At 48.5% G+C, this 27,382-nt stretch overlaps 2 protein-coding genes across 6 annotated transcripts in view; one reads left to right on the top strand and one right to left on the bottom strand.

Moving 5' to 3' along the window:
* Positions 1 to 4,353: 4,353 nt before the first annotated feature.
* Positions 4,354 to 26,439, bottom strand: INTS12 (integrator complex subunit 12). Of its 3 annotated transcripts, none has more exons than XM_066573913.1 (7): positions 26,410 to 26,439; positions 13,653 to 13,806; positions 12,536 to 12,676; positions 12,236 to 12,423; positions 11,548 to 11,707; positions 7,869 to 8,024; positions 4,354 to 5,105 (listed from the first exon to the last, which is right to left on the bottom strand). In XM_066573913.1, the coding sequence occupies exons 2-7, from the start codon at positions 13,794 to 13,796 to the stop codon at positions 4,518 to 4,520; spliced, it is 1,377 nt and encodes a 458-aa protein (XP_066430010.1). In that variant the 5' UTR covers positions 13,797 to 13,806; positions 26,410 to 26,439; the 3' UTR covers positions 4,354 to 4,517. The 3 variants fall into 3 exon arrangements, with proteins under 3 accessions (XP_066430010.1, XP_066430009.1, XP_066430011.1); XM_066573912.1 differs by lacking the exon at positions 26,410 to 26,439 and adding an exon at positions 16,031 to 16,108; XM_066573914.1 differs by lacking the exon at positions 26,410 to 26,439 and adding an exon at positions 16,031 to 16,108 and having other exon boundaries at positions 12,536 to 12,673.
* GSTCD (glutathione S-transferase C-terminal domain containing) overlaps positions 16,105 to 27,382 on the top strand; it is a 137,200-nt gene continuing 125,922 nt past the window's right edge. For 2 of the 3 annotated variants that reach the window (XM_066573911.1, XM_066573908.1), the window contains exon 1: positions 16,107 to 16,296. The gene's annotated coding sequence lies outside the window, so the exon portion shown is untranslated. Of the gene's footprint in view, positions 16,297 to 27,382 lie in introns of all 3 variants that reach the window. The other variant, XM_066573910.1, reaches the window with a different exon arrangement.

Here is a 27,382-nt window from a genome sequence, read left to right as displayed (position 1 = left end):
TCTGGCACCCCAACTTAACAGGAAACCAGGGATCTTGTGACCCCTATTTTGAAGTTCATCACAGCCACAAATAGACTGAGAGAAGATAGTTTTGCGTTTTTCCTTTTATTGGCAAGGCTGGATCCCCACCTGCCAAGACAAATACATGATGGATATGCCATTATGAAGTCTGGTCAGAACACCCCTTAGTCTGTGACTTGAGAACAATTGATGTAATTCGGTTCTTAAGAACATGAGCTTTGCCAAATAAATGGTTTCTATTAACAATATTGTCAAAACTTGGGCCCCTGATGTCTCCCCAGGCCTGCACACAATATTGTACACATACATTCGCACAGACGCACAGTATTGTACACATACATGCGCACAGACGCACAGTATTGTACACATACATGCGCACAGACGCACAGTATTGTACACATACATGCGCACAGACGCACAGTATTGTACACACACATGCGCACAGACGCACACTATTGTACACATACATGCGCACAGACGCACACTATTGCACACATACATGCGCACAGACGCACACTATTGCACACATACATGCGCACAGACGCAACTATTATACCACATATGCACACAGACGCACACTATTATACATATATACGCACACACGGACACTTCTGCATTTTTATACTTACCTGCATCCAATACATATATACGCACACACATACGTACAGACACACACATTTATACATACATACATACACATATATAAATGTATACACACACTCACAGGTGCACATTATATATAATATATATATATATATATATATATATATATATACATACACACACACACACTATGCATACATATGCACACAGGGACACTTCCGCATTTTTATACTTACCTGCATCCAATGTGGTCCCACTGGCAGGTATACCGGCTGCTCTCTTCTTGGGGCCCTCCTGCATACTTGGGCCCCTGATGTCTCCCCAGGCCTGCAGCCATGAATAGAGTTAGGGCCGGTGAGAGGAGGTCAGCGCTGACCAGGCTCTCACTCTGCAGCTGCTCCTCCTCACTGCAGAGATCATGTTCTCCGCAGTCTTCTTCTCTCCCCCACGGCTGTTGTCAGTGTGCTATCCACACTCCTCTATTACTGTCTGCACTAGACAGAACAAGCCAATAGAAGATCGCCTACTGACAGCAGCAAGGAGGTGAGGGAACTTTGTGCACAGTCTGTGGGCCACACAAAATGTGGCGGGCCGGATTCGGCCCGTGGGCCTTGTGTTTGACACCTGTGGTATAGATGTACACACAATGCATAATTAAGAGCAGTCATAACTTTTTAGACCTTACACAAGAGAATCTGCACTAAGGTGAAGATGTCCTATAAAAATGTTTAACTGAAAGGCCTTGTCCGAGATATTCAAAACGTTGGCATCCACTAGGAAAAGTAACAAATTAGGAAAATACGCTATGCTCATCCATTTAAAGGGAATGGATCATCTATAATTTTTTACTAATTAACAACCAGATAATGTCACACATTCCATTTTTCAAATGTTTTTATTTTCTTTATTTAAAAAAAATTATTCTCTCTATATATGACAAGGCCATTTTGCCTAAACTACAGAGATATGTTTAACAGCAGCCTCATGTGTCATTCAAGCAAGGGACACAATTGATGTCCATGGGAGACTGTTCTAGGCATACCCTGTGACATGGAGAGGTCATTGTGTAAAGAGGGGGGTAGATAAGCTGTGATTATTACCCATTGTGAATGGTGGATCCTCTTATCTACATATAGGAGTTATACCCTTCTTTGTAATCCTGCCTGAGGATAATGACATGACTGCTGAAAAGTTATCTCTACAGAACAGGAAGTGTCTGAATATTATTAGGCTCTGTGGTTGGTTGGAAAAGGACAGGATTTTTAAATAATACAAATTAAAAAAAAAAAAAAAAAAAGGATTTTTTTATGACACATTCTGTTTAATCAGTCACCACTTACAGCGCTGCCACTCTGATCATCCCCAACTGGCTGCAGTGGTCCTGTGTCCTATCCCACTAAGTCCAATGACTGGCTGCGGCAGTGACCTGGGGTATATGGGCATCTCGTTGCAGTAGCTAAATAAACAAAACTAACTGATTTAATGGTTGGATATAGTGTTGTTCTTATTTTAACACAACTCCTGGAACACACTCTGGAATGTGGGCATACAATGGCAGTCATGGAGCATCACCTCCGAAATGGCTAACAGAGCAGCCAAGCTGGTCTGTACCTCTCTGCCGGCTATTGTGGAACAAGGCCAGAGAGACAGTGCGATTTCCTTGACCCTGTACCATTGTATGCGGACAGGGAAGCAAGTCGGTTTCCCAAAATTTGGGAAAAAAATAACGAACTAAGGGTCCTTCTACGCAGGTAGATAATTTGCCTGTGCTAATGGCCACTGACCAACAATGAGCATGTCATTCCCTCCATGTACAAAGGCAGATTGTCTGCTCTATGGAGACGATCCATCGTTCACCTCCATACAAGCATTAGTTGCACATCTTCCCATTTACACTGGGAACGATTTCCATTCAGTTGTTGCTCACGTTTAAACCAAACGATCGCACCGTGCAACAATTTAAAAAAAAAATGTTCATAACAGTAATTGATACGTTTCTGTAAAATTAAAGCATGCCGATTACACTGGTAAAACGGAATACTAGCAGCACGTCTCATTTTCAAGATATTTAACTCCTCAGTGACCAAGCATTTTTTTTTCGTTTTGAAAATTCGTAACTCCTTCATTTATCCATCGACGTCGCTGTATGAGGACTTGTTGTTTTTTGCAGGATGAGTTGTATTTTTTAATGGTGCCATTTACTGTACCATATAAATATACTGAAAAACTTTAAAATGGTTCTAAGTGGAGTAAAATGAAAACAAAAAAAAACAAAACACTGAAATTCTACCATCCTTCGGGGCTATTTGTGTCTATGGCCCACAAACTACATCAAAAATGACATGAGAACTCTATGGGTCGGTACTAGAGATGAGCGAACGTGTTCGGCTCCGCCCCTTTTCGCCCGAACACCGAACTTTGCGAGCAATTCCGTGCTCGGGCGAAAAAAGTTCGGGGGTCGCCGTGGCAGCGCGGGGGGGTGCGGCGGGGAGTGGGGGGGAGAGGGAGAGAGAGAGGGCTCCCCCCTGTTCCCCGCTGCTGCCGCCCGCGCCGCCGCGCCTCTCCCCGCCCCACGGCGCCCCCCGAAGCTTTACGCGCGGACACTGAAGTCCTCGGCAAAGCCGGTTTCTGGGTGCGTAAGTGTTCGTTAAGAACACGTTCGCTCATCTCTAGTCGGTACGATTACTACGATACCAAACCTATGTAGTTTTTTTTTTTTTGCTGTACTACTTTTATCTTTTTTTAAAGGCATTTCATTTTTAAAAAATTATTTTCTGCCGCCATCTTCTGCGCGAAATAACCTTTTTATTTTTTAGTCCACAAAAATGACCAAAAAAGCACATTTCTGTCGTTCTTAATATTTTTTCCGGACGACGTTCACCGTGCGTGGTAAATAATGCATTACTTTGATAGATCGGACTTTTACGGACACAGCGATACTAAACATGTATTTTTGTTTTAAGATTTTGATTCTTTTATTTAGTCTAACCAATGACCTGTAAAAACAGTTCATTACTTACAACTTCCTGGTGGATGATCTGCAGTGTTTACGCCACGTGGGAACATACCCTATGTGTTACATAAACCTACCCTTATAGTGTTCAGTCAGCACGCAGTGTGTAACAGTGATTGTGAAATAGTTGCGCAATTTCTTCTGTTATTCTTTTTTACTAAGCAAAGTTAATGGCGAGCCGACTGGATTACTTGTATAGGCAGATTTCCAAAAAATACAATACAACAGCAATTGGATTACATTATTTACCATAACTGGAAAACCTTACATGGCAGAAAAAAAATGGATATCATATTTTATTCAGTGTGCTAAAGTTACTATATGACTTAGTGCCCACGGCCATGACGGGCTCCACCAGCGGAATTCTGCAGCGGAGCCCATCACGGCGCCCCCTCCCCCCTAGAGACCCCATACTTACCTCCGATGAGGACGTGTGATTTCACGAAGCGGAATTCCGCACCATGAGCATTGCGCTATTAGGTTCAATAGAACCTAATAGCTGTGGGGCAATGCGGCGGAATTAGCCCTAAGCCGCCTATCTGCTACAAAAATTGTGTAGCATAGTGTAATCGTTCGCTTTCGCTTGTGTGAACTAATCGTTACGTCTAAACACAGCATAAGTAAACCAAACCCAGCGGGGGAGCACAGCACTGAGATAAACCGCAATTTTTGAGAAGTCTGAAAATCCTTTTTTGAAGATATTTATAAAACTGGCAGAGTGTTGTACATATTTACTACTGTGAATGCAAAATAACAGCCAAATAGATAATATATAATTTTACTATATTCAAGTTCTGCAGGTAAACAACGACACATTACCTAAACAGCTAAAACTACTACAGTAAAAAGTTGTGGAGTTTATTTTTATTCAATCAAATGGTCATTTCTTTAGTTTTTTCTGAGCAGCTTTCTTTTTCACCATTTGGAGTCGTTTCATAGCATTTAACTGGGATTCTTGAGATGTAGGACCTTTGGCTCCGGACTGCTGAGAGCTGGGATCTACTGGAGCTTTGCTACTGGAGCTTCCACTGCTCCCGGCAGAGCTGCCTCCTCCATTACCGCTGCTTATCTGACTGCTGATAGTACCTCCAGAAGAACTCACGCTTGGACTCGGAAGGCCCGTTTTGCTGACGTTTTCACTGCTCATGGTACGGCTGAGGCCGGTCTTTCCCAATATTAGAGGTGGCAAGGGTTTTAATGGAACAGAATTGGTACTGCTGCTCCCAGATCCCGGCTTAGACGCAGATCCTGTTTTTATGGGTGCCAAAGTACTTGAACCAATAGGCTTCTGACCTACAGATAGAGTGGGAGGCTTCCCACCAGAAACTTGTGTAGTGTTACTTAATTTGGAGGATGCAATTGCTGCAGAAGCAGTTTTGGCCCCGAATGCTGCCCATCCTGTAAGACCACTCGCAGCAGACAATGATGTTCCAGAGTTGGAGGAATTCCCAGAGGTCCCAGCTGATGCCTTTGATGAAAATAAGAAATTAATTAGTGAAAGTCCAATAATAAAAACATATAAATTAAGATTTTAGAGGAGTATTTTATGCATTTTTTCAATAACTGTAGCAGGTGGAGTGGAAATGTACAGACGTAAAACACAAACCATTTAATAGCGGTCACTAGAGTAACAAGGCAAACGTAAAAGACACAAAATATGTGATATATAAAAACAAACATTTTAGAACCAGCAATAGATGCAAATACAGATAAATTCTGTATTTATAGATACATGCACATGTACACACATCCAAATCCACTTCTATCCTCTTAGCAACAAACACGTGTCCAACTATGATTTAGATAAGCCAGCAGTCTGGGTGACGCAGAATAATATTGACAAAGAAAATAAAGAGACGGTTTACTCAGCGCACAAAATCTACCTTTCTCCATTGTTGTCTTGTCCAAACAATATATAGTCTGCCAGATGGCACGCTGATCCTTTCACAACTGGTGCAGGCAACGGGATTATTAGTTGGGAGCTGGAAAGAAGATGCAGTCTGTGCACCAACCACACCTCGAGCCGCATGTACTGTAGCCTCAACTAATCCTCATTCTTGGAAGTGGAGCTAGAAATACTGCAGCGCGGGAGGAGAAGAAGCTCCATCTTTATAAAGGGAGTCTGCAACCTGCAAACCAACTTGAAGCTGCAATAGTGGGCCCAGCAGTGTAAGGCTTCCATTAGTTTTTTAAGGCAGATGTGGAAAAAGTCATCAATTTAACTGACTTTTCCCCCGTCTTACAAGTGTTTTTTCCCTATGCCGACATTTGTTTCCCCCCCCCCCCCCCCCCATAGAGCAGTCTAAGGCCTCATGTCCACGGGCAAATTAACAATTTAAATCCGCAGCGTTTTTCCTGCACGCGGATCCGCACCCCATAGGGATGCATTAGACACCCGCAGGTAGTTAAATACCTGCGGATGTCATTTTTTCCTGCAGGCGCCAGTCCCGCGGGCACGAAAAAATCTTGACATGCTCCATTTAGTTGCGGGTCTCCCACGGGGACTGCTCCCGCAGGCTTCTATTGAGGCCTATGGAAGCCGTCCGGATCCGCAGGAGACCCGCGCCTGAATTAAACTCACCTGCTCCGGGCGATGCAGGTCTTCCTTCCTTCGCGGCCGGAAACTTCTTTCTTGGCCCGGCGGATGTGCCTGGCGCATGCGTGTGGCACGCAGCCGGCGTGCCGAGCACGTCCGCCGGGCCGAAGACAGAAGATCAGGCCGCGAAGGAAGGAAGACCTGCACTGCCCGCAGCAGGTAAGTTTATTCTTATTTCCTGCCCCGCGGACATGACGGCTGAAGGGACCCGCTACGGATTCTCCATGGAGAATCCGTAGCGGACCTGATTTTCCCCGTGGACATGAGGCCTTAGGGAAATGCCTGAGAGAAACACTACATCTGCTGCGTTTTGGGGAAAGCAAAAAAAAAAAAAAAGTTGATGATGAGGAAAAACTGCATAATACAAAGCGTACTGTTTGCACTCTGTTGACTTACAGTTCACATTTGGCCGCAGCGGTTTTTCTCCCCCCCCCCCAAAAATAAAAAGTGGCAAACATGCCAGAATTGATACAAAAAAAGTTGAATTTTTCCAAAAAATGAATGTTACGTTTAAAACCCCCTCAACTTTGTAGATGCCACAATGATGTTTCAGTTAATGAATTACCTACTTGCATGTTAGACCCACTTTAGGCTCAGTTCACATGTAGCCGTAGTGTGCTGTGTGAACAATTAGGGCGGGCTCACGTGAGCGTGATTTAGTCACACATGACGTGTAAACGCTCATAATACACGATAAAAAGGAGCCAATGAAACTACGTACATTGATTTTCATTGATCCATTGTCATTTGCGTGTATACATTGTGTAGAATACGTGCGTAATAAACAACCCAGCATGTTCTCATTTACTGCGTATACGCACTGTCGCTAAGCAACGTAACATAACATAAAAAAAAACAAAAAAACACGAAACCAAGGAGACTGCACATGACAGCATGCACGAGATATGAGGTCATGTGCAGTAAAAAAAATAAATGATCGCTGCCATACGCAATGAAACACCGGCTCACACAGCCGTAAAACAGCATTTTATGCATATGGTCGTGTGAGCCCGGCCTTACTGTTTTTTTAATGTGGTTCTTGCCCATGTGGTTTTTTTAATTGTGGAACACGATTTTTAACATGTTTTACCTGTAAAAATAGCATGACCAATATACATACACAGGCATATCAAAGATTGGAGGGCTTTTCTCAGCTGCACACCAATTAGGCATTCTTCTGTATGACACCCATATGCCCCATCTGGTGAACTCAACACAATCATGTTTTTTTTTTTTACTACCACTTCTTCTTTTAGTGTAGATCACACACACAAGCAATAGTCGTGACACGCAGAGCCCGGGGAAGCAGGACAGGTTAAATCACCAGAATGCAGTTTCCAGAGGTTAGTCCATGCTGCTGTTTGCGGTAGGATTGCAAGAAATCTGCTGGGGTTTAACAAGCAGATTTCCTGTTCTTTTTTATGTGGTTCAACTACTAAAAACGAGTTGCAGATATTTTAAATGGTTTTCCCCATTAGAGAAAGTGATGGTATATTGCTAGGATATGTCATCAGTTTCTGAATGGTGGGGTAGAGTCATGATAAGAAAAGCTTTGAAGGGGCGGCAGCACTGTGGCCCCTCCATGCCGCAGCAGGTATGGCAAAGAGGACTGAGACAGGTAAAATACAAAAATACCTTCACTTCTGTCCTTTTGAAAGCTAAGAATGTATTTGCGGAATCTGCCTTGGGCTTCATCTCAGGTTTGATGGTTGATGTGTCCTTTACGACCAGCAATGTAGCAGAAGCAACTGAGGGGGAAGGTTTCTGGGAGGGCTTTTGGTTTTTCTGTGCCTAAATGAAGAAAAAAAAAGAGAATAATAAATCAAATCATGAGTTGCAAACAAAAGCTTAAAAATAGTGTGTCACAGATATGTGCATGAAAACTTGCACTGAAGAGTTCCCCTCTTTGGAAAAAAGTTATTTCCCAGGTTATTAAGCTATACTGGCCCAAATAAAGACGTAGAGAAGGTGAACTCAGAAGTTCTCCATGCAAAGGTTCGATGGGTGGCTTCACTTTCTGCTAAGTAACCATCAGACGTCGGAGCCTCACCTAAAAGGCCCCTACATACTGTAGTAGAGAGGTCAGCATCTGACGACTGTCTAAGCTACTGTAAGGGAAATACTGAATGTAAAATTATTTAGATTTTAATGAGCCATTTAATTACAATGTGGAATCTTTGATTGGAATATACCGAGTAGGTGGCTAAACCGGTTACATGCATATTGGAAGAGATGTCCCCTCTTCTGTTGTGCAGACTCGATTTACTTGGACACAAATGTGAAGTCAACATTATGGACTTTTGAGATATCTTATCTTGGGTGGAAAGTAATGTTTATCTCTAGGAAGAGGTATACTTAAGTCTGCATACAAAAGCCGAGTCAACATTCATGGCTTACAGAGCACTATGCAGCTATAGGTGCTGTAAAATGCATACCATATATGATTGAACTCCACTTTGAAGACTTTGGAATGCTGACATATGGTCATTTGTATGGGCATAAAAGGGTCATATCTTCTCCAGTCAGCAGGATGCGAAGGCTTGGAAGCTTTCAGTATTAGGGTCCATTTAGGCAGGACGAGTGTCGGGCAAACATGTCATCCCTGCATGTCCTCGCTCCCGTGCTGTCACACGAGAGCTAGTAGTGCTGGCACGATCACAGAGCGGCCAGCAGGGGGCGGGGCAGCTGTAGGGGATTTGTCTCCTCACGCTCCCCCAACCCTCTCCATTGACTTAACTCAGTACTGAACGGCTGCTATTTACACTGGACGATCAAACTCAGTGCCCATTATTTATGCTGCATAAACGATGGACGATGAGCTGATCGCTCATCGTTTAGTATTGAACGGCCGCTGTGTTAGGTCAATGGAGAAGGGCGGGGGGAGAGAGAAATCTCATCATGCCGCCCTGATGTGGGCTAACGAAATTAGCTTTCGTGTAGGTGCACGGGAGTGGGTATGTGCGGGGACGAGTGTTGGGCATCGTTTGCAAGACATTCGTCTCTTCTAAATGGGGCTTTAGGCCTCATGCCCATGGCCGGGTCGGATTCTGCCTGTGAAATATCGCAGCGGAATCAGACCTGGTGCCCCCCAGAAACTCTATACTCACCTGTCTGGATCCGCGGCGAGTGTCTTTTCCGGCGATCGACGTACAAGTCCTGGGCTGTGACGCAGATTCCCGCGATGGAAGCTGTCCGCGCGATTTTCTGCATAGATTAGAACATGCTGCGATTCTCAGCCGTGAGCGGAAAAAAAATCGCTGTTGATTTCCGCTTGTGGGAAGGGGTGAATCATTTAACACAGCAAGGATATGGACGGACATTGCTACAGAATTCGCAGCGGGTGTCTGACTGCGAATGCTGCAGCGATAATCCGCCCGTTGGCAGAATGAGGATGTGGTCTATTGAACCCTTAGAAGTGAGGGAAACGTTTGGTGATGGCAATATGTGATCTGTAACCTTGTAGGTAATAACGTGTAGCTAATGATGTAATGTAACTTGCTCTCTTTTTACTTTGTGAAGGGACATCTGTAACCTTCATGCTTTGCATATAGATATCACTTTTAGAGCGAATCGCAGAGGCTTGCACGGCCATGTCGCCGGCACATCCACAGTGCAGAGAGAGGAGACGCTGAACAGGTAAGTGGGAGGTCACTGCAGGAGCGCAGGGTCGCATCCCGCTGCGAGAAATCTCACAATCGGAATCCGACCAGGCAGTCTGAATTCAGCCTTATATAGATATTATTCTTTGTATATTGATCTAAAAGTTTACAAACGTAGGACAATTAGTCACCACTATGCTTGATATCATTTGATCTAAATAAATACTTATTGTTAAACCTTCCTTGCTCTCTTTAAAGCGTAATCTGAAATTAAGTCTTGTTCCTTGCAGCAATACAGCTGCTGATCAGCAGTGCCTCCGCTGCGATGCGTCCTGACTAGAGATGAGTGAGCATACTCGCTAAGGACAATTGCTCGAGCGAGCATTGTCCTTAGTGAGTACCTGCCCGCTCGAGAGAAAAGGTTCGGTTGCCGACGCGGATGACAGGTGAGTTACGGCAGTGAACAGGGGGAGCGGGGGGGGGGGGTGGGGGGAAGGGAGAGATCTCCCCTCCGTTCCTCCCCGCTCTCCCCCGCCGCCGGCAGCCGAACTTTTTCTCTCGAGCGGGCAGGTACTCGCTAAGGGCAATGCTGGCTCGAGCAATTGCCCTTAGCGAGTATGCTCGCTCATCACTGGTCCTGACGTCACTTCTGGTTTTCAGGTGGAAGAATTGCCATTCAGAGTTATTGGAGCAGCACTTTAAATCTCAATTACTACCATATGAAATCCATCATGCTTTGTAATTCATCAGAAGGTATAAAATATTGGAAATCTGACAATATTTTGATAGATAAGGGTTCTCTTAAGTGTGCATATCGTCTCTCTATCTAAATAGGTTGAATGCTCTGTGCTAGTGTAATGATTTATCGGTATGGGATCAGAGCTTTTTCTATACTTCACACCCCATAAAAAATTCTGACTTCTTGAATCCACCGTTAAGAAAGACCTACCGAAGACGGATTTATACAGCTCCCATTAATGTCACTAACCAATACAACTTCAGTCCACTCCCACTAGTGGCGGCTGCAGGCAGACAGAATTGAATCGTTTAACAATTTGGACAGTAGTCGGGAAATATTAGCACTAGACCAGAAAGAGGGAGTGGTAACCCCTTTACAGCTGGATTAGGAGTTTAATCAAATAATTCTGCCTTTCGATGGAATAGCAAACTAATAAAGGAATATGCGGGCAGAAATCACCATTTCATACTGCCCTACGGTTAGATTTGGTAACAAGTGCTTACAATAGTTGTTTTATTAAATCACGAATAAATCCAAACTTACTATCCCAAATATTCCTCATGAAGAGTAGATTATGCTAGGTTCACATTTCCACTAAACCTTTCCAGTTTTCTGTTTCATCAAACCAAAAAGGACAGTCAGCCCCATCCATCACATGATGGGCACCAATGCGCCTGATGGACCCCATTGCGTGTAATGGGGTCTACAGAGTTTCTTTCATGGGGTCCTTCGAAAATAGAAAAATGAGGAGATCTTTGACAGTGGCTCCAAAGAAAACCTCTGACGCAGCTGTGAACCCAGCCTTCCATGTGTCGGTACACTGCAGTGCCTCAGCAAATAAGTGCTAAAAAGACTTTTACAATTGGACTGAACCCAACAGATAGCAGAACGATTCTATCCCGTCTTTGACCAGCGTAACAGCTTTATAGGCCAAATGATTACTTTAGCATCAGATTCCCATCGTGAAGGATCTTACCATTCTCTTCATCTGCCGTGTGCAGCGTGCACAGTACCAGACCAGGCGGGGATCATTCACATCCTTATCTGTCACTTGAGGTTTATGACAGTCCTGATGGTAGAGGTTATGGCACTCCTGGCATTCTACCAGCTGATTTCCAGAGAAAATGGTCATCTGTCTGGAATTATTAAAAAAAAATACAAAATGTCCAAAGAAATTACCTTTCAATGATAATCTGCTATTTTGTGATATATCTTGTAAACATCATGTTCATGAATATGGCCGAATGCAGACGGCCGGGTCAGATTCCGAAGGCGAGATTCTTACATCGGGATGCGACCCTGTGCCCCTGCAGTGACCTCCGGCTTACCTGTCTGACGTCTTCTCTCTGCGCTGTGGATGTGCCGGCTGGCACACAGCTATACATGCGCAGTGCAGAGCCGGCGCATCAGCGATGAAGACGCCAGCGAGGCTTGTACTGAAATAGGACATGCTGCGATTTCCACCCTGCGAGCGGAATATCGCAGTTGATTTCCGCTCGTGGGCATGGAAATGCATTTTTCAATGCATGTCCTATGGGCTGTATTTGCTGCGGGATCTGGAGCTGCAGATCCCGCAGTGCAAATATGGCCGTGTGCATTAACAGCGATGTGTTTGAGAAACATTCAATTGACATGGAATGTAACATTAGATTTCAGTCACTTACCGACAAACAACGCAGGCTAGACCCATCTCCATGGCAAAGTCATCAGCACTGGTTTCATCAAAGCTGGAGAGATCAGGTATAGGGATGTCCTTACTACTCGGTACGGTGACCGGAGAGGAGCGGGCTTCCGATTTCTCCAAGCGAGGTTTCTTTGGCAAATCAATAGGGTCACAAACATCCACCTTCATCTGTCATATCAAACACCAAGTGACCATCAAACCAGAACATTATAATCTCACCAAGACTAATCCAGGAGCAACTAATATAAGACAAACGTATTAAGAACCACATTAGATCTACCTTATCCGCTGGCCTCTTCTCTGCCTCCTTCTTCACCTTCTCCGTGGCCAGTGGTTTCAGGATGCTGCCCACAGAAGAGCTGCTGCTAGCTTTAATATCCGATTTAGGTTTAGATATTGTCACTTTAGACTGCTCGATCTCCTTAAACAAAGGAACAAATGTTAACCGTAGGGTCACATGTGGCGGATTTGCTGTGGATTTTCCGCTGTCGAAAAAAATCTGCAGCAAGTCTGCCATGTGTGAACGCATCCTTATTCTAGTTAAAGGGGTTGTCCCGCGGCAGCAAGTGGGGGTATACACTTCTGTATGGCCATATTAATGCACTTTGTAGTGTTAAGTGGGAAGGTTTTACACGCAGCAAGAAGTGAGCGAATCAGCAATGATTTTTATGCTGGTAATAATCGAAAAGTAAACAAAAAGTGCAGGATGGCTTTGCATTTAGACGTAACGATTATGGCGCGCTTTCATTCGTTTGAAAGAATTTTGCACAATCATCCTCCCGTGTAAATGGGCCTTTAGTCTTTTGCCCTTCCCTACGCTTCCAGCTACTAGGTCCCAGTGCTATATGGTTCTTTTCAGCTAGCCTAAATGCCTTTCTTGCTTACAATAGGCAACTTTGCGTTTTCCTAATATTCATAAAGTTCGAGATGTAACTTGAAGCTTTGACCCTTACATTAGAATAGAACTCCCTCAACCACCCCCCACAAAAAAAACAAAAAACACAAAGACGTAAACAATGTGTTCCCCTCACTCTCCCTGTAGTCAGTAGCGGCATAAGCTTCTCCCACTTCCGCTGTACTCACAGCCAGCCCAGCATCTAGTCACATCCTACCCTTTACCAATATTCACGGTAGCCCACCACGTCCCTTCCCCAGTAGTCACAGCAGCATCCCCCCACACTTCTCCCCTCCTGCAATGTACCCTCTGCGCTAGAAAGTTACAGGTAAGCAGTCAGTTACTGGCTGCAGTATATGGCCTACTGTATCAGCCCCCGCCAGCATTACGGCAGCTGCTGGGTGACTTCTCTAACAGCTTGTAGAGGAGGGGGATTATATCAAGATAACGTGCCTCAAATAATTCCCTTTAATGAAATGGGGATCTTATACTTGGATCAAACCTTTTGTGGCGGCCGATACGAGGAATCGATGCTCTTGCACAGAGACTCATCCAGCAAAGCCTTCAGTTTCTCTGCGGAATCTTTACTTTTCGAGTGAAGTAAACGGAGCGCCTTCAAAAAAAGTGGATCCAACTCAGCCGCCATGTTTAGACCCCTAAAAGGAGAAAGAAAAAGTACAAATAGATCACATCTGCAGGCCGAAAAACTTTTTGGTAGCTCAGCAGATTTCAGAGAATACATAAAGTCTACAAGTAATGGCTGGCAGGTTGTTAGTAGGTGACTTGTCGGATTATTCACTCTCCTTCACCCACATGGCACCTTCTCTTCCAATATCACCGCACAGTGCAAATTCATGCCCAAGATCTGCAGCAAATCACCTCTGTGTGAACACAACCCTTGTGTTCGCCTTTTGTTAATGCGCCACTAGATGAGCAGAGGTGGTCACAGCGCCACCACTTACCCTTCTTCAATACTGTTAATACAATATAACAGAGAAACGTCACTCTTCAGCAGCTCAGGAGATCCTACACGGCCTTGACACAGGGATAAGGGCCTGCTTAACCCCCTAAAGGACCATAGCAGATGCGCGGCGCGGGATTAAAGCCTCTGTTCCGACAATCAAGCAGAAAGAGTTCAGGTCCTCGGCTGTTAGTCACAGCTGAGAACCCGAAGGAGAAGGGAGAAGCAGTTTTTAACCACTTCTGTCCTCTCCTTTCCCGAGTACACAGCACTCAATGAGCGCTATGTACTAAGAAGTGAAAGTTGAAGTGTTTCTTCCACTATGCGACCTGGCGCTTGCATGACACAGCAGAGCTGCAGGGTCCTAGAAGACCCTGATCAGTATACTACCGTAATGTCACTACAGGGGATGGTCCCCCTGTAACTGAGGGTCCAATAGATGCCTCAGCTATAGTGGGAAAGTCTCAAATATAAAAAGGAAGACAATGGGAATGACCCCCAGAGGTCTTATAGGATGACATGGATGTTAAAGAAAAGTTACAAAAACTAGTTTAAAACAAAAACAAAAACAAAAACAAAAAAAAAACTACAGGATAAAATAAAAATATATACATACAGAAGAAAATGACCCAAAGCCAAAAACTGTCGCCGTATGCGCCCTGTAATCCGAAACCGTACATATTATTTATCACAATGTCCGAAATAAAACAATGAGCCCGTTACCAATCAGATTAAAAAAAAAAAAGCTGCAAAAATAATTTTGGTAGCTGAAGGTGAAAAAAAAGATAGGGCAGTTAAACCGCCAAATGGGTAAAATCCATAAAAAGTGACTGGTCCTTAAGGTACAAAACAGCCTGGTCCTTAAGAGGTTAACATATATCAATGCGCCAGGAATCTGCTGAAGATTCTCTGCACCAAACGGTGTTGATTTTGTGGCGGAGTCCCCCTTTTTGCATGGCAAACAATTGGCATCCTGCGGATCCACAGCGCCGTCCATCCTGATACCCGCACACCGTGTAGAGGGGACTTGTTACAGTCTCACTCGCACGGCCTGCATTGTAAGCGCTGGGCATTTTCTGTGGGGAAATTCGGCAGCACTTACGCTACATGTGAACATACCGTCGCGCATATTTAGAAGGGTTGTCTGGGACTTTTATATCGATGATACGTCCTCAGAACAGGTCATCAATAGATGACCCTGCTGATCAGCCAATTCCCAGGCCCGCTGTCACTACAGACAGCGCAGGAAGCAGATAGTGCTGACACCACTGTAGTGGCCCAGGTTGGTACTGCAGCCAAAGCTTCCATTGAATTCAATAGGAGTTGCGCCTGCACCACGATCTGCTTCCTGCATGGTCTGCAGCGACATCAGCCGATCGGTGAGGATCGCGATTACCGAACCTCGACGATCATCTATTAATGACCTATTTTTGTGAACAAAATTTTAAAAAAAAGAAAGAAAAAAAAAAAAACTGTATAAACTTGGCATCGCTAAACAATTGTGCTGACCGGAAAATAGTCTTATCATAGTACTTATCTCGCACGCTGAACGCTGTAAAAATGAAATCCAAAAAACAAATTACAATTTTTTTTGGACCCAAATCGCTCTAAAAAATTTTTCGTTTAAAAATAAATTATATACACCCCAAAAAATGCCATTTAAAAAATCATAATTTCTCTTGCTAAAAACAAGCCTTCGTACGGCCCCTGGAATGTGATAACGGAAAAAAATTGTGTTGGTCACTAAGGGGTTAATGTTAAAACTAGCCTCATCACTAAGTGGGAACCCCTCCTTTTCTCGCTGTGGCCGGGGCCGCCACGGGCTGGCTGGGAGGATATACAAGACGTGGAGGGGGCCATGTACTACTATATACTCCCTGTGCCGGGAGGCCCCCCACACTGTATACAGCGCTCTGTACCTGGCTGCCCGGCTCCGTCACTTCCGGCTCTAGGAATCCACGGTCCGTCCTCCCCCGGACCCGCGAACCCGAGCTAAACGTTCCGCCTGTATCCGGCGGGGAGAACAGTTCCGGCCCCCTGGGTGGTAGCGCTTCACATCTGAACGCTAGATGGGAGAACTGATTTGGCGGTTGCACAGCCGGGCCGGAAGTATCTCTGCACATGGATGTGTGTACAGAAGTATCACCTGCATAGACTGTAGTGGAGGCTGCAGCTGCCAGCACAGGTAGAGGACAGCTCCTTGTGTTATATATGTCTCCTCACACACTGACTGCAGTATACCTTGTCAGCATCTGCCACCAAAGAATAGCTGCCAATGTAAAAGAGGGCATGCGCAAAGGGAGCCGCTTAGCAAAACGTATCATTTTACATCTGTTATTCCAGTGGCCCCAGTAGGAATAGCGTCTCTCCCAGTGGTTCCAGTAGGAATAGCGACCCTCTCAGTTGTCCCAGTAGGAATACCGTCCCTCCCAGTGGCCCCAGTAGGAATAGCGACCCTCTCAGTGTTCCCAGTAGGAATAGCGACCCTCCCAGTGGTCCCAGTAGGAATAGCGACCCTCCCAGTGGTCCCAGTAGGAATAGCGACCCTCCCAGTAGGAACAGCGTCCCTCCCAGTGGTCCCAGTAGGAACAGCGTCCCTCCCAGTTGTCCCAGTAGGAATAGCGTCCCTCCCAGTGGTCCCAGTAGGAATAGCGTCCCTCCCAGTGGTCCCAGTAGGAATAGCGACCCTCTCAGTGGTCCCAGTAGGAATAGCGTCCCTCCCAGTGGTCCCAGTAGGAATAGCGTCCCTCCCAGTGGTCCCAGTAGGAATAGCGTCCCTCCCAGTGGTCCCAGTAGGAATAGCGTCCCTCCCAGTGGTCCCAGTAGGAATAGCGTCCCTCCCAGTGGTCCCAGTAGGAACAGCGTCCCTCCCAGTGGTCCCAGTAGGAACAGCGTCCCTCCCAGTGGTCCCAGTAGGAACAGCGTCCCTCCCAGTGGTCCCAGTAGGAACAGCGTCCCTCCCAGTGGTCCCAGTAGGAACAGCGTCCCTCCCAGTGGTCCCAGTAGGAACAGCGTCCCTCCCAGTGGTCCCAGTAGGAACAGCGTCCCTCCCAGTGGTCCCAGTAGGAACAGCGTCCCTCCCAGTGGTCCCAGTAGGAACAGCGTCCCTCCCAGTGGTCCCAGTAGGAACAGCGTCCCTCCCAGTGGTCCCAGTAGGAACAGCGTCCCTCCCAGTGGTCCCAGTAGGAACAGCGTCCCTCCCAGTGGTCCCAGTAGGAACAGCGTCCCTCCCAGTGGTCCCAGTAGGAACAGCGTCCCTCCCAGTGGTCCCAGTAGGAACAGCGTCCCTCCCAGTGGTCCCAGTAGGAACAGCGTCCCTCCCAGTGGTCCCAGTAGGAACAGCGTCCCTCCCAGTGGTCCCAGTAGGAACAGCGTCCCTCCCAGTGGTCCCAGTAGGAACAGCGTCCCTCCCAGTGGTCCCAGTAGGAACAGCGTCCCTCCCAGTGGTCCCAGTAGGAACAGCGTCCCTCCCAGTGGTCCCAGTAGGAACAGCGTCCCTCCCAGTGGTCCCAGTAGGAACAGCGTCCCTCCCAGTGGTCCCAGTAGGAACAGCGTCCCTCCCAGTGGTCCCAGTAGGAACAGCGTCCCTCCCAGTGGTCCCAGTAGGAACAGCGTCCCTCCCAGTGGTCCCAGTAGGAACAGCGTCCCTCCCAGTGGTCCCAGTAGGAACAGCGTCCCTCCCAGTGGTCCCAGTAGGAACAGCGTCCCTCCCAGTGGTCCCAGTAGGAACAGCGTCCCTCCCAGTGGTCCCAGTAGGAACAGCGTCCCTCCCAGTGGTCCCAGTAGGAACAGCGTCCCTCCCAGTGGTCCCAGTAGGAACAGCGTCCCTCCCAGTGGTCCCAGTAGGAACAGCGTCCCTCCCAGTGGTCCCAGTAGGAACAGCGTCCCTCCCAGTGGTCCCAGTAGGAACAGCGTCCCTCCCAGTGGTCCCAGTAGGAACAGCGTCCCTCCCAGTGGTCCCAGTAGGAACAGCGTCCCTCCCAGTGTCCCCAGTAGGAACAGCGACCCTCTCAGTGTTCCCAGTAGGAACAGCGACCCTCTCAGTGTTCCCAGTAGGAACAGCGACCCTCTCAGTGTTCCCAGTAGGAACAGCGACCCTCTCAGTGTTCCCAGTAGGAACAGCGTCCCTCCCAGTGGTCCCAGTAGGAACAGCGTCCCTCCCAGTGGTCCCAGTAGGAACAGCGTCCCTCCCAGTGGTCCCAGTAGGAACAGCGTCCCTCCCAGTGGTCCCAGTAGGAACAGCGTCCCTCCCAGTGGCCCCAGTAGGAACAGCGACCCTCCCAGTGTTCCCAGTAGGAACAGCGACCCTCCCAGTGTTCCCAGTAGGAATAGCGACCCTCCCAGTGGTCCCAGTAGGAATAGCGTCCCTCCCAGTGGTCCCAGTAGGAATAGCGTCCCTCCCAGTGGTCCCAGTAGGAATAGCGTCCCTCCCAGTGGTCCCAGTAGGAATAGCGTCCCTCCCAGTGGTCCCAGTAGGAATAGCGTCCCTCCCAGTGGTCCCAGTAGGAATAGCGTCCCTCCCAGTGGTCCCAGTAGGAATAGCGTCCCTCCCAGTGGTCCCAGTAGGAATAGCGTCCCTCCCAGTGGTCCCAGTAGGAATAGCGTCCCTCCCAGTGGTCCCAGTAGGAACAGCGTCCCTCCCAGTGGTCCCAGTAGGAACAGCGTCCCTCCCAGTGGTCCCAGTAGGAACAGCGTCCCTCCCAGTGGTCCCAGTAGGAACAGCGTCCCTCCCAGTGGTCCCAGTAGGAACAGCGTCCCTCCCAGTGGTCCCAGTAGGAAAAGCGTCCCTCTCAGTGGTCCCAGTAGGAAAAGCGTCCCTCTCAGTGGTCCCAGTAGGAAAAGCGTCCCTCTCAGTGGTCCCAGTAGGAAAAGCGTCCCTCTCAGTGGTCCCAGTAGAAAAAGCGTCCCTCTCAGTGGTCCCAGTAGGAAAAGCGTCCCTCTCAGTGGTCCCAGTAGGAAAAGCGTCCCTCTCAGTGGTCCCAGTAGGAATAGCGTCCCTCTCAGTGGTCCCAGTAGGAATAGCGTCCCTCTCAGTGGTCCCAGTAGGAATAGCGTCCCTCTCAGTGGTCCCAGTAGGAATAGCGTCCCTCTCAGTGGTCCCAGTAGGAATAGCGTCCCTCTCAGTGGTCCCAGTAGGTATAGCGTCCCTCTCAGTGGTCCCAGTAGGTATAGCGTCCCTCTCAGTGGTCCCAGTAGAAAAAGCGTCCCTCTCAGTGGTCCCAGTAGAAAAAGCGTCCCTCTCAGTGGTCCCAGTAGGAAAAGCGTCCCTCTCAGTGGTCCCAGTAGGAAAAGCGTCCCTCTCAGTGGTCCCAGTAGGAATAGCGTCCCTCTCAGTGGTCCCAGTAGGAATAGCGTCCCTCTCAGTGGTCCCAGTAGGAATAGCGTCCCTCTCACGGGTCCCAGTAGGAATAGCGTCCCTCTCACGGGTCCCAGTAGGAATAGCGTCCCTCTCACGGGTCCCAGTAGGAATAGCGTCCCTCTCACGGGTCCCAGTAGGAATAGCGTCCCTCTTACGGGTCCCAGTAGGAATAGCGTGCCCCTCTTAGGGGCCCCAGTAGGAATAGCGTGCCCCTCTTAGGGGCCCCAGTAGGAATAGCGTGCCCCTCTTAGGGGCCCCAGTAGGAATAGAGTCCCTCTCAGGGGCCCCAGTAGTAATAGCGTGCCCCTCTCAGGGGCCCCAGGAGTAATAGCGTGCCCCTCTCAGGGGCCCCAGGAGTAATAGCGTGCCCCTCTCAGGGGCCCCAGGAGTAATAGCGTTCCTTCCTCACCCCGGAACAACAACCATGGCAGCAAGTCGTTTCCCCACTGCAGCAGGTCTGGTCATCGTGGCTGTTTTATGCAGAGACCGTGCTTCCATCCCCAGCAGCTGTGTTCCTGTAGGTACATTACACAGTGCAGTCTGTGAGGGAGGATCAGACCTCCTTCAGTCAGTAAACTACTTACCACCACGGCCGCTGCCTGGCCGGAGGCGCTCACAGGGACGGCCGCTGTTTGGCCGGAGGCGCTCACAGGGACGCCCGCTGCCTGGCCGGAGGCGCTCACAGGGACGCCCGCTGCCTGGCCGGAGGCGCTCACAGGGACGGCCGCTGCCTGGCCGGAGGCGCTCACAGGGACGCCCGCTGGCGCTTACAGGGAGCAATTATTTTTTACCGTCCGTTAATATGTCTGGTAAACAATACAGACCGGCCGTACAACTTCACTACTGTCCGAGCTGTTGGTTACCGGCCAAGTGACAGCCCTAATACCAGTGTATAGAGCATGCGCGTGTCCTCGGTCTATCGCACCGTTAGAAATGGTAGAGCGGTTATCCCACCTAAATCGGCTTTCGCCAGGATAAATATATGAGAATTGGGGGGTCTGACCACTGGGACCATGAGAATGGCGGTCTCCGAGTCCTCCAGATAAATGGCGGTGTGCATGCCTGATCACCGCTCATTCTCTTCTATGGGACTGAGGGTGCATTCAGATCACTGTATATCAGCTTGGCGTGAAAACCGTCGTCCTGATCTGCAGGGGGGGGGGGTGGAAGAGCCAGGAGCAGGAACTGGGCTCCCGCCCCCTCTCTGCCTCCTCTCCACCCCTCTGCACTATTTGCAATGAAAGGAGCCGGGGCGGGGCTAAGTTCCGAGAATTAGCCCCGCCTCTCCCCAATGAAAATAGTGCAGGTGGGTGGAGAGGAGGCAGAGAGGGGGCGGAAGCTCAGTTCCTGCTCCTGGCTCTTCCATCCTCCCCCCCCCCCTTACCCCCCCTGCAGAGAGGAACACCATATATCGGCTGGGCTTGAAAACCGAGCCGATATACGGTGGTCTGCCTCTCAGCGATGTGATGTAAATTGCCATCATTATATGTTGTATATAGATAACAATGTGATGTAAGTTGCCATCTTATCCATTGTATATAGATAGTGATGTGATGTTAGTTGTAACCTTTATTCTTTTAACCCTTTCCAATCCAATTTGTATCCTGGTTTTCCTAGGGGGTGTACTCTTTTTCTGCTGTTATACAATGGCGCTATCTGCTGGCTAAAGCTAGTACTGCATGGGGTGACATTTTGGTTAGGCTCTGACAGCAGAGAGGCTGGCAATATACAGTAAGGCCTCCTTCCCACGAGCGTGACGGGGTCCGCCGCGTAATATTACGCAGTGAAGCCCGTCACGGCGCCCCCCAGAGCCCCTATACTTACCTGCGGGAGATAGCGTGAAATCGCTTCCCCGCCCACCGCCGCCGCGTCACCGCCCGTCACCGCCCACCGCCGCCGCGTCACCGGCCGTGTCACGTGACGCGGCCGGCCGCGTCATATGGCATCATATGACGCGCGGCGGTGGGCGGGAAAGCGTTTTTTCACGCTATCTCCCGCTGGTTACAGCGGGAGATAGCGTGAACGGACGGCTTCCATTGACTGCAATGGAAGCCGTCAGTGCGTACAGCCCGTCCTCACCCGCAGAAAATAGAGCATGCTGCGGGTGAGGACGGGAGAAATCGCGGTGCGTAATTCCGTGGTGGAATTACGCATCGTGAGCATTGTGCTATTAGGTTCAATAGAACCTAATAGCTGCGGGCAACGCAGCGGATTTTCGCCGCGAATTACGCGGCGGAAATCCGTTCGTGGGAAGGAGGCCTAAGAGAACCCTGACAGACGTCTTCCAACATCAGAGCTGTACAGCCTTACATCATAATGTCTTCAGAGGTCAGACAGTGGATTGGAAAGGGTTAATATAAATAATTTACAAAAGAAGGACAATAATTTATCACTATGCTCCATTATCACTTAATCTGGATAAACTATTATTGTAAAACTTTCCATACTGTCTTACTCTCTTTAAAGCCAAGCCTATAGGCCCTTTTACACGGGACGATTGTTCTGGTTGTTCAAAAGCCCGCTCTCCCGTGGGGTTTTGAACGATAATCATCCTGTGTAAAAGCATGCAGAACCCGATCGTCCAATCGTAAAATCCCAAACGACATTGAGATCTCCTGCAGCGGCAGGGGATTCCTTCATCCCCGTGGGGAGTCCACTGGGAGTCCCCTCTTCCCTTAACACTGTGACAGCAATGGCAGGGTATTCAACGATGAGGGGACTCCCGGTGGGGAGGAAGGAATTCCCTGCAGCTGCTGCAGCCCCATTGAAAGCAATGAGATGAAGGGAACCCCCCGCAGTGATGCGAGGCTGTTTTCACATGAAACTGCCTTGCATCCAGGGGTTTTAGAAAGTTTGCGATAGCGGTACAGGGCCGTGAATATTGCTCTTGCTAGTGTGCAGGACCCCTTTATAAGTGCGGCCTCTGTACAATATGAAGAACCTTTGCAGAGAGGTAGCTGATAAGGCAAGAATAGACCAAACATTCCGAAAGTCGGGATTAGAGATGGATCAGTAGTTAGTAGCAGAGGACGGGTCAAGGGATTTTATTTTTTGTTTTAGTAGAGGGGATATGACAGCATGTTCAAAAGAAAAAAGAAAGGTGTTGGACTAAAGAGAGAAGTTAACCCCTTCAACACCAGAGGTTTTTCACGTTGTTTTATTTTTCATTTTGTTGCCCACACTTTCTAAGGCTGGATTCCCACGAACGTATATCGGCTTGGTTTTCACACCGAGCCGATATACGTCGTCCTCATCTGCAGAGGGGGGAGGATGGATAAGCCAGGAGCAGGAACTGAGCTCCCGCCCCCTCTCTGCCTCCCCTCCACCCCTCTTTCTTTCTACAGTATGGCATGTTCTCCTGCTGTACAGTGTTCTTAGAGGGGGCGGGGCCAAGAGAGACTATACACTGTCTATTCACTCTATACAACAGAGTTCAGTGTAAATAGCAGCCGTTCAGTACTGAATGGCCACTGTGTAAAGTGAATGGAGAGGGGTGGGGGAGAGCGGGGAGAGTAATCTCCTGCAGCCACCCTGCTGTGAAACAAGGATACCCGCTTAAAGTAACACTGACACCTCGTCCCCTCCCTGCACAGACAGGATCACACTGACATGAGACACATATATAGATAACACAGGATCCACCGTTCACAATAGTCACAGCTCACCTCCTCCCACCCCTGCACAGACAGGATTACACTGAGAGGAGACACCTATATATAGGTAACACAGGATCCACCAGTCACAATAGTCACAGCTCACCTCCTCTCCTCCCTGCACAGGCAGGATTACACTGAGAGGTGACACCCATATGTAGAGAACACGGGAGCCACCATTCACAATAGTGACAGCTCACCTGCTCCCCTCCCTGCAAAGGCAGGATTACACTGAGAGGTGACACCTATATGTAGAGAACACAGGAGCTACCATCCACAATAGTCACAGCTCCCCTCCTCCCCTCCCTGCACAGGCAGAATTACACTGGGTGGGTATGGTGGCTGGCTGGGTCGGTCGGTGGCAGCGCCAGTAATACTACCTTCCCCCACCCCCGTGCGTCAAGTTATGACAGATTTTCAGTAGCTTCTGTTATATTTGGTGGTCTATAGAAATATTATTTTTGTTTCCCTTTATGTAGTTTTAGCTATGGAAATTCCGCATGTTCATCTTTCTCACATATTTCTTCCCATAGTGTGGGCTTTAAACAGGATTTTACATAAAGACAAACCCCTTCCCCTTTCCTTTTTTTTACAATCCTTTCTGAACAGACTGTAACCCTGTAAGTTAACCATCCAGTCATAGCTTTTATCCAACCAGGTCTCCGTTATTCCCACTATGTCATAGTTTTACTCAGACATTATTACTTCCAGTTTGTCAACCTTATTGGTCAGACTTCTACATTAGTCACCGTACAGTTTAGAAGGTTTTTGGTTATTTTTTTTTATATTATGTGTATCCCTATTAACTGTTCTATCAGTTCTAACTGTACTAACCCCATCCACTGCTCCACCCCTACACTCATTACTTAGTCCCCGGTCACTGTCCACACTGTCTTCCCCTCTATCTCCCTGGTTCCCCTCCCTCCAGTCCCTAGTTTTAATGCTCCGCCAACCTCCTAGCCATCTTCTCCTCCAGCACAGCTGCACCCTCCCCATTGAGATGCAGCCCATCCCTACAGTTGAAGCTGTAGCCAACAACAATGTGAGCCCAGTTCTCTAGGGACCCCAACCCCTCCTTCCTGCACCAACTCTGGAGCCACTTGCCTACCTCTCTAATCTCCTGCTGTCTTTATGCTGTGGCACGTGGTACAGGTACGATTTGAAAAAATACTACTTTGATGGTCCTTGCCCTAAGATTACATCCTAGTTCCTTGAAATCGTTTTTAAGGACCTTCCATCTGCCTCTAACTTTGTTATTGGTGCCAATGTGTACCATGACCACTGGATCCTCTCCAGCCCCTCCCAGTAATCTGTGAACCCGCTCTGTGATGTGTCAAACTCGAGCTCTAGGAAGGCAACACACCGTTCGACAATCCCGGTCTTTGTGACAGATTACCCTGTTTGTTCTCCTTATAATTGAGCCTCCCACCACTAGGGCCTGTCTAGCCTGCCTGTGGTCCTGTTCCCCTTCTTACTGGAGCAGACATCCCCCTGGCAGTCAGAGGCTATGTTATGCTGCAGTAGTACTAATCCTGTAATGGCATCCCCCTTATCTGCCAACTTTGCAAACTTATTGGGTTGTGCCAGTTCAGGACTAGCCTCCCTGGTTCTCTTCCCTCTACCATTTCTATCTGTCACCCAGCTTGCTGCCTACTTATCCTGCTCTACCGAACTACCATCCACATCTACCACAGCGAGTGTCTGCTCAGTGAGCAGGAAATGCCTTTCCATAGTGTCAATGGCTCTCAGTGTTGCAAGTTGCTCATTAAGATGCAGGCTTCCAAATGTGCAACATGCTCACACTTTGTACAGCAATATGCACCCTCGAACAGTTGTTCAAAGACCACATACATGACAAGATGTACACCAAAGAAGCAGTAGCAGCGTAGCCTGATAGCCTGCAGTGGGTCGTCGTTGTGTTGGATGTCGCAGAAACATTGTTAATAACTTTGACGGGAATAAAGATACATGACACTTAAGAACACCTTTGTATTCTTTGTCAGCAGTAATAATAGTGCCCCCCCCCCCAGCAGTAGTAATAGTGACACCCCCCCCCAGCAGTAGTAATAGTGACACCCCCCCAGCAGTATAGTGACCCCCCCAGCAGTAGTTATAGTGACACCCCCCCAGCAGTAATAATAGTGACACCCCCCTCCAGCAGTAGTAATAGTGACACCCCCCTCCAGCAGTAGTAATAGTGACACCCCCCTCCAGCAGTAGTAATAGTGACACCCCCCCTCCAGCAGTAGTAATAGTGACACCCCCCCAGCAGTAGTAATAGTGACACCCCCCCAGCAGTAGTAATAGTGACACCCCCCCAGCAGTAGTAATAGTGACACCCCCCAGCAGTAGTAATAGTGACACCCCCCCAGCAGTAGTAATAGTGACACCCCCCCAGCAGTAGTAATAGTGACACCCCCCCAGCAGTAGTAATAGTGACACCCCCCCAGCAGTAGTAATAGTGCCCCCCCCCCAGCAGTAGTAATAGTGACCCCCCCCAGCAGTAGTAATAGTGACCACCCCCCCAGCAGTAGTAATAGTGACACCCCCCCAGCAGTAGTAATAGTGACACCCCCCCAGCACTAATAATAGTGACCCCCCCCAGCAGTATAGTAACCCCCCCCCCCAGCAGTAGTTATAGTGACACCCCCCCAGCAGTAATAATAGTGACACCCCCCCAGCAGTAGTAATAGTGACACCCCCCAGCAGTAATAATAGTGACACCCCCCCCAGCGGCCCCCAGCAGTAATAATAGTGACAACCCCCAGCGGCCCCCCAGCAGTAATAATAGTGACAGCCCCCAGCGGTAATAATAGTGACACCCCCCCCCCAGCGGCCCCCCAGCAGTAATAATAGCGATGCCCCCCAGCAGTAATAATAGTGACGCCCCCCCCAGCAGTAATAATAGTAACAACCCCCAGCGGCCACCCAGCAGTCATAATAGTGACACCCCCCCAGCAGTAATAATGCCCCCCCCCAGGCGGTTCCCCAGCAGTAATAATGCCCCCGCCCCAGCGGTCCCTCAGCAGTAATAATGCCCCCCCCCAGCGGTCCCCCAGCAGTAATAATGCCCCCCCCAGTGGTCCCCCAACAGTAATAATGCCCCCCCCCCCCAGCAGTAATAATGCCCCCCCCCCCAGCGGTCCCCCAGCAGTAATAATGCCGTCCCCCAGCAGTAGTAATGCGCCCCTCCCCCCAGCGGTGCCCCAGCAGTAATAATGCCCCCCCTCCCCTAGTGGTCCCCCAGCAGTAATAATACCCCCCTCCCTGAGACCCACATACCTACCCCTCCTTCTCGTGGAAGCACCGCTCCTCTTCTGCCTGATCGCTGGTGCACACTAAGCGTGCTGCCGGATGCCGTCAGTGTGCTGTCAGATGCCTCCTCCCCCTGCTCTCGCAGAACCAAGTAGGAGACGTCGGGGGACAAGGATCCTGGTTGCACACTGACTTCACAGTGTGTGCCGGGATCAGAGCAGATAGCAGCGCGGCAGCGTGCTGATGAGTGAAGGCCGGCAGGGGAGCCAGGGTCCCTGTAGGCATTCACTAATGTGGTGAGCGGCCGATGGTGACGCGTGCCAGCAGGGACGCTGCCCTTTGGTGTACTATAAACATTCCTATTCACTGGAAATAAGCTTCTAGCCCAAACCTTAAAAAACTGCCGTATGCCATTATCAAGCCTTGCCACATTTTCATTCAGCACTGTATTCTAGTCGGTAGCATTTTCTTCTGCCATTACCAGATTTATCCATCAGACTGCCAGGTAGTTGAACGTGATTTATCGCTCCGGACACCAAGCTTCCACTGCCTCAGAGTCCAGTAGTGGCATGCTTTACACCACCACAGCTTATATCGGGCATTGTGCATGGTGGTCTTAGCCGTGTGTTCAGTTGTTTGACCATGGAAATCCATTTCATGAAGCTTCACATGCACAACTATTGTGCTGATGTCACTTTCAGAGGAAGTTTGAGAACTTGTTGCTCCTAGATGTTTCCAGTTAACCCTTCCATTCAACTAGGACAAATCTAGTAGGTCAGAAGCTTCTAAGACTGACCTATGCATCCTATAACAATAGCATGTTTAAAGCGTACCTGAGTTTAACAATTTTTCTAACCATTTACTGCTGTTTGCACCCTGTTTCATGTCTATAATAGTAATTTTTAGGTGGTCTTTCTTATTTCTGTATTTTCTGCCACTTGCAATCCATTTTCAGAGAGGGAGCTTGTAGCAAGCCTAGCATTCTGCCAGTAGTTCACTGTCCT

Source organism: Eleutherodactylus coqui, chromosome 7 (assembly GCF_035609145.1).
Source record: "Eleutherodactylus coqui strain aEleCoq1 chromosome 7, aEleCoq1.hap1, whole genome shotgun sequence".
NCBI classification, from domain to species: Eukaryota; Metazoa; Chordata; class Amphibia; order Anura; family Eleutherodactylidae; genus Eleutherodactylus; species Eleutherodactylus coqui.
The sequence above is the reverse complement of the archived record's forward strand: the minus strand, read 5'-3'. Positions and strand labels throughout refer to the sequence as shown.

Bases quoted from the DNA above. Each gene is read 5' to 3' on its own strand.
- INTS12 (XM_066573913.1), bottom strand. From the start codon at position 13,796: ATGGCGGCTGAGTTGGATCCACTTTTTTTGAAGGCGCTCCGTTTACTT. The intron at 12,677-13,652 runs GTTTGATCCAAG...CCTTTGTTTAAG, and splicing joins CGTATCGGCCGCCACAAAAG to GAGATCGAGCAGTCTAAAGT. The intron at 12,424-12,535 runs GTAGATCTAATG...TTGATATGACAG, and splicing joins AGAAGAGGCCAGCGGATAAG to ATGAAGGTGGATGTTTGTGA.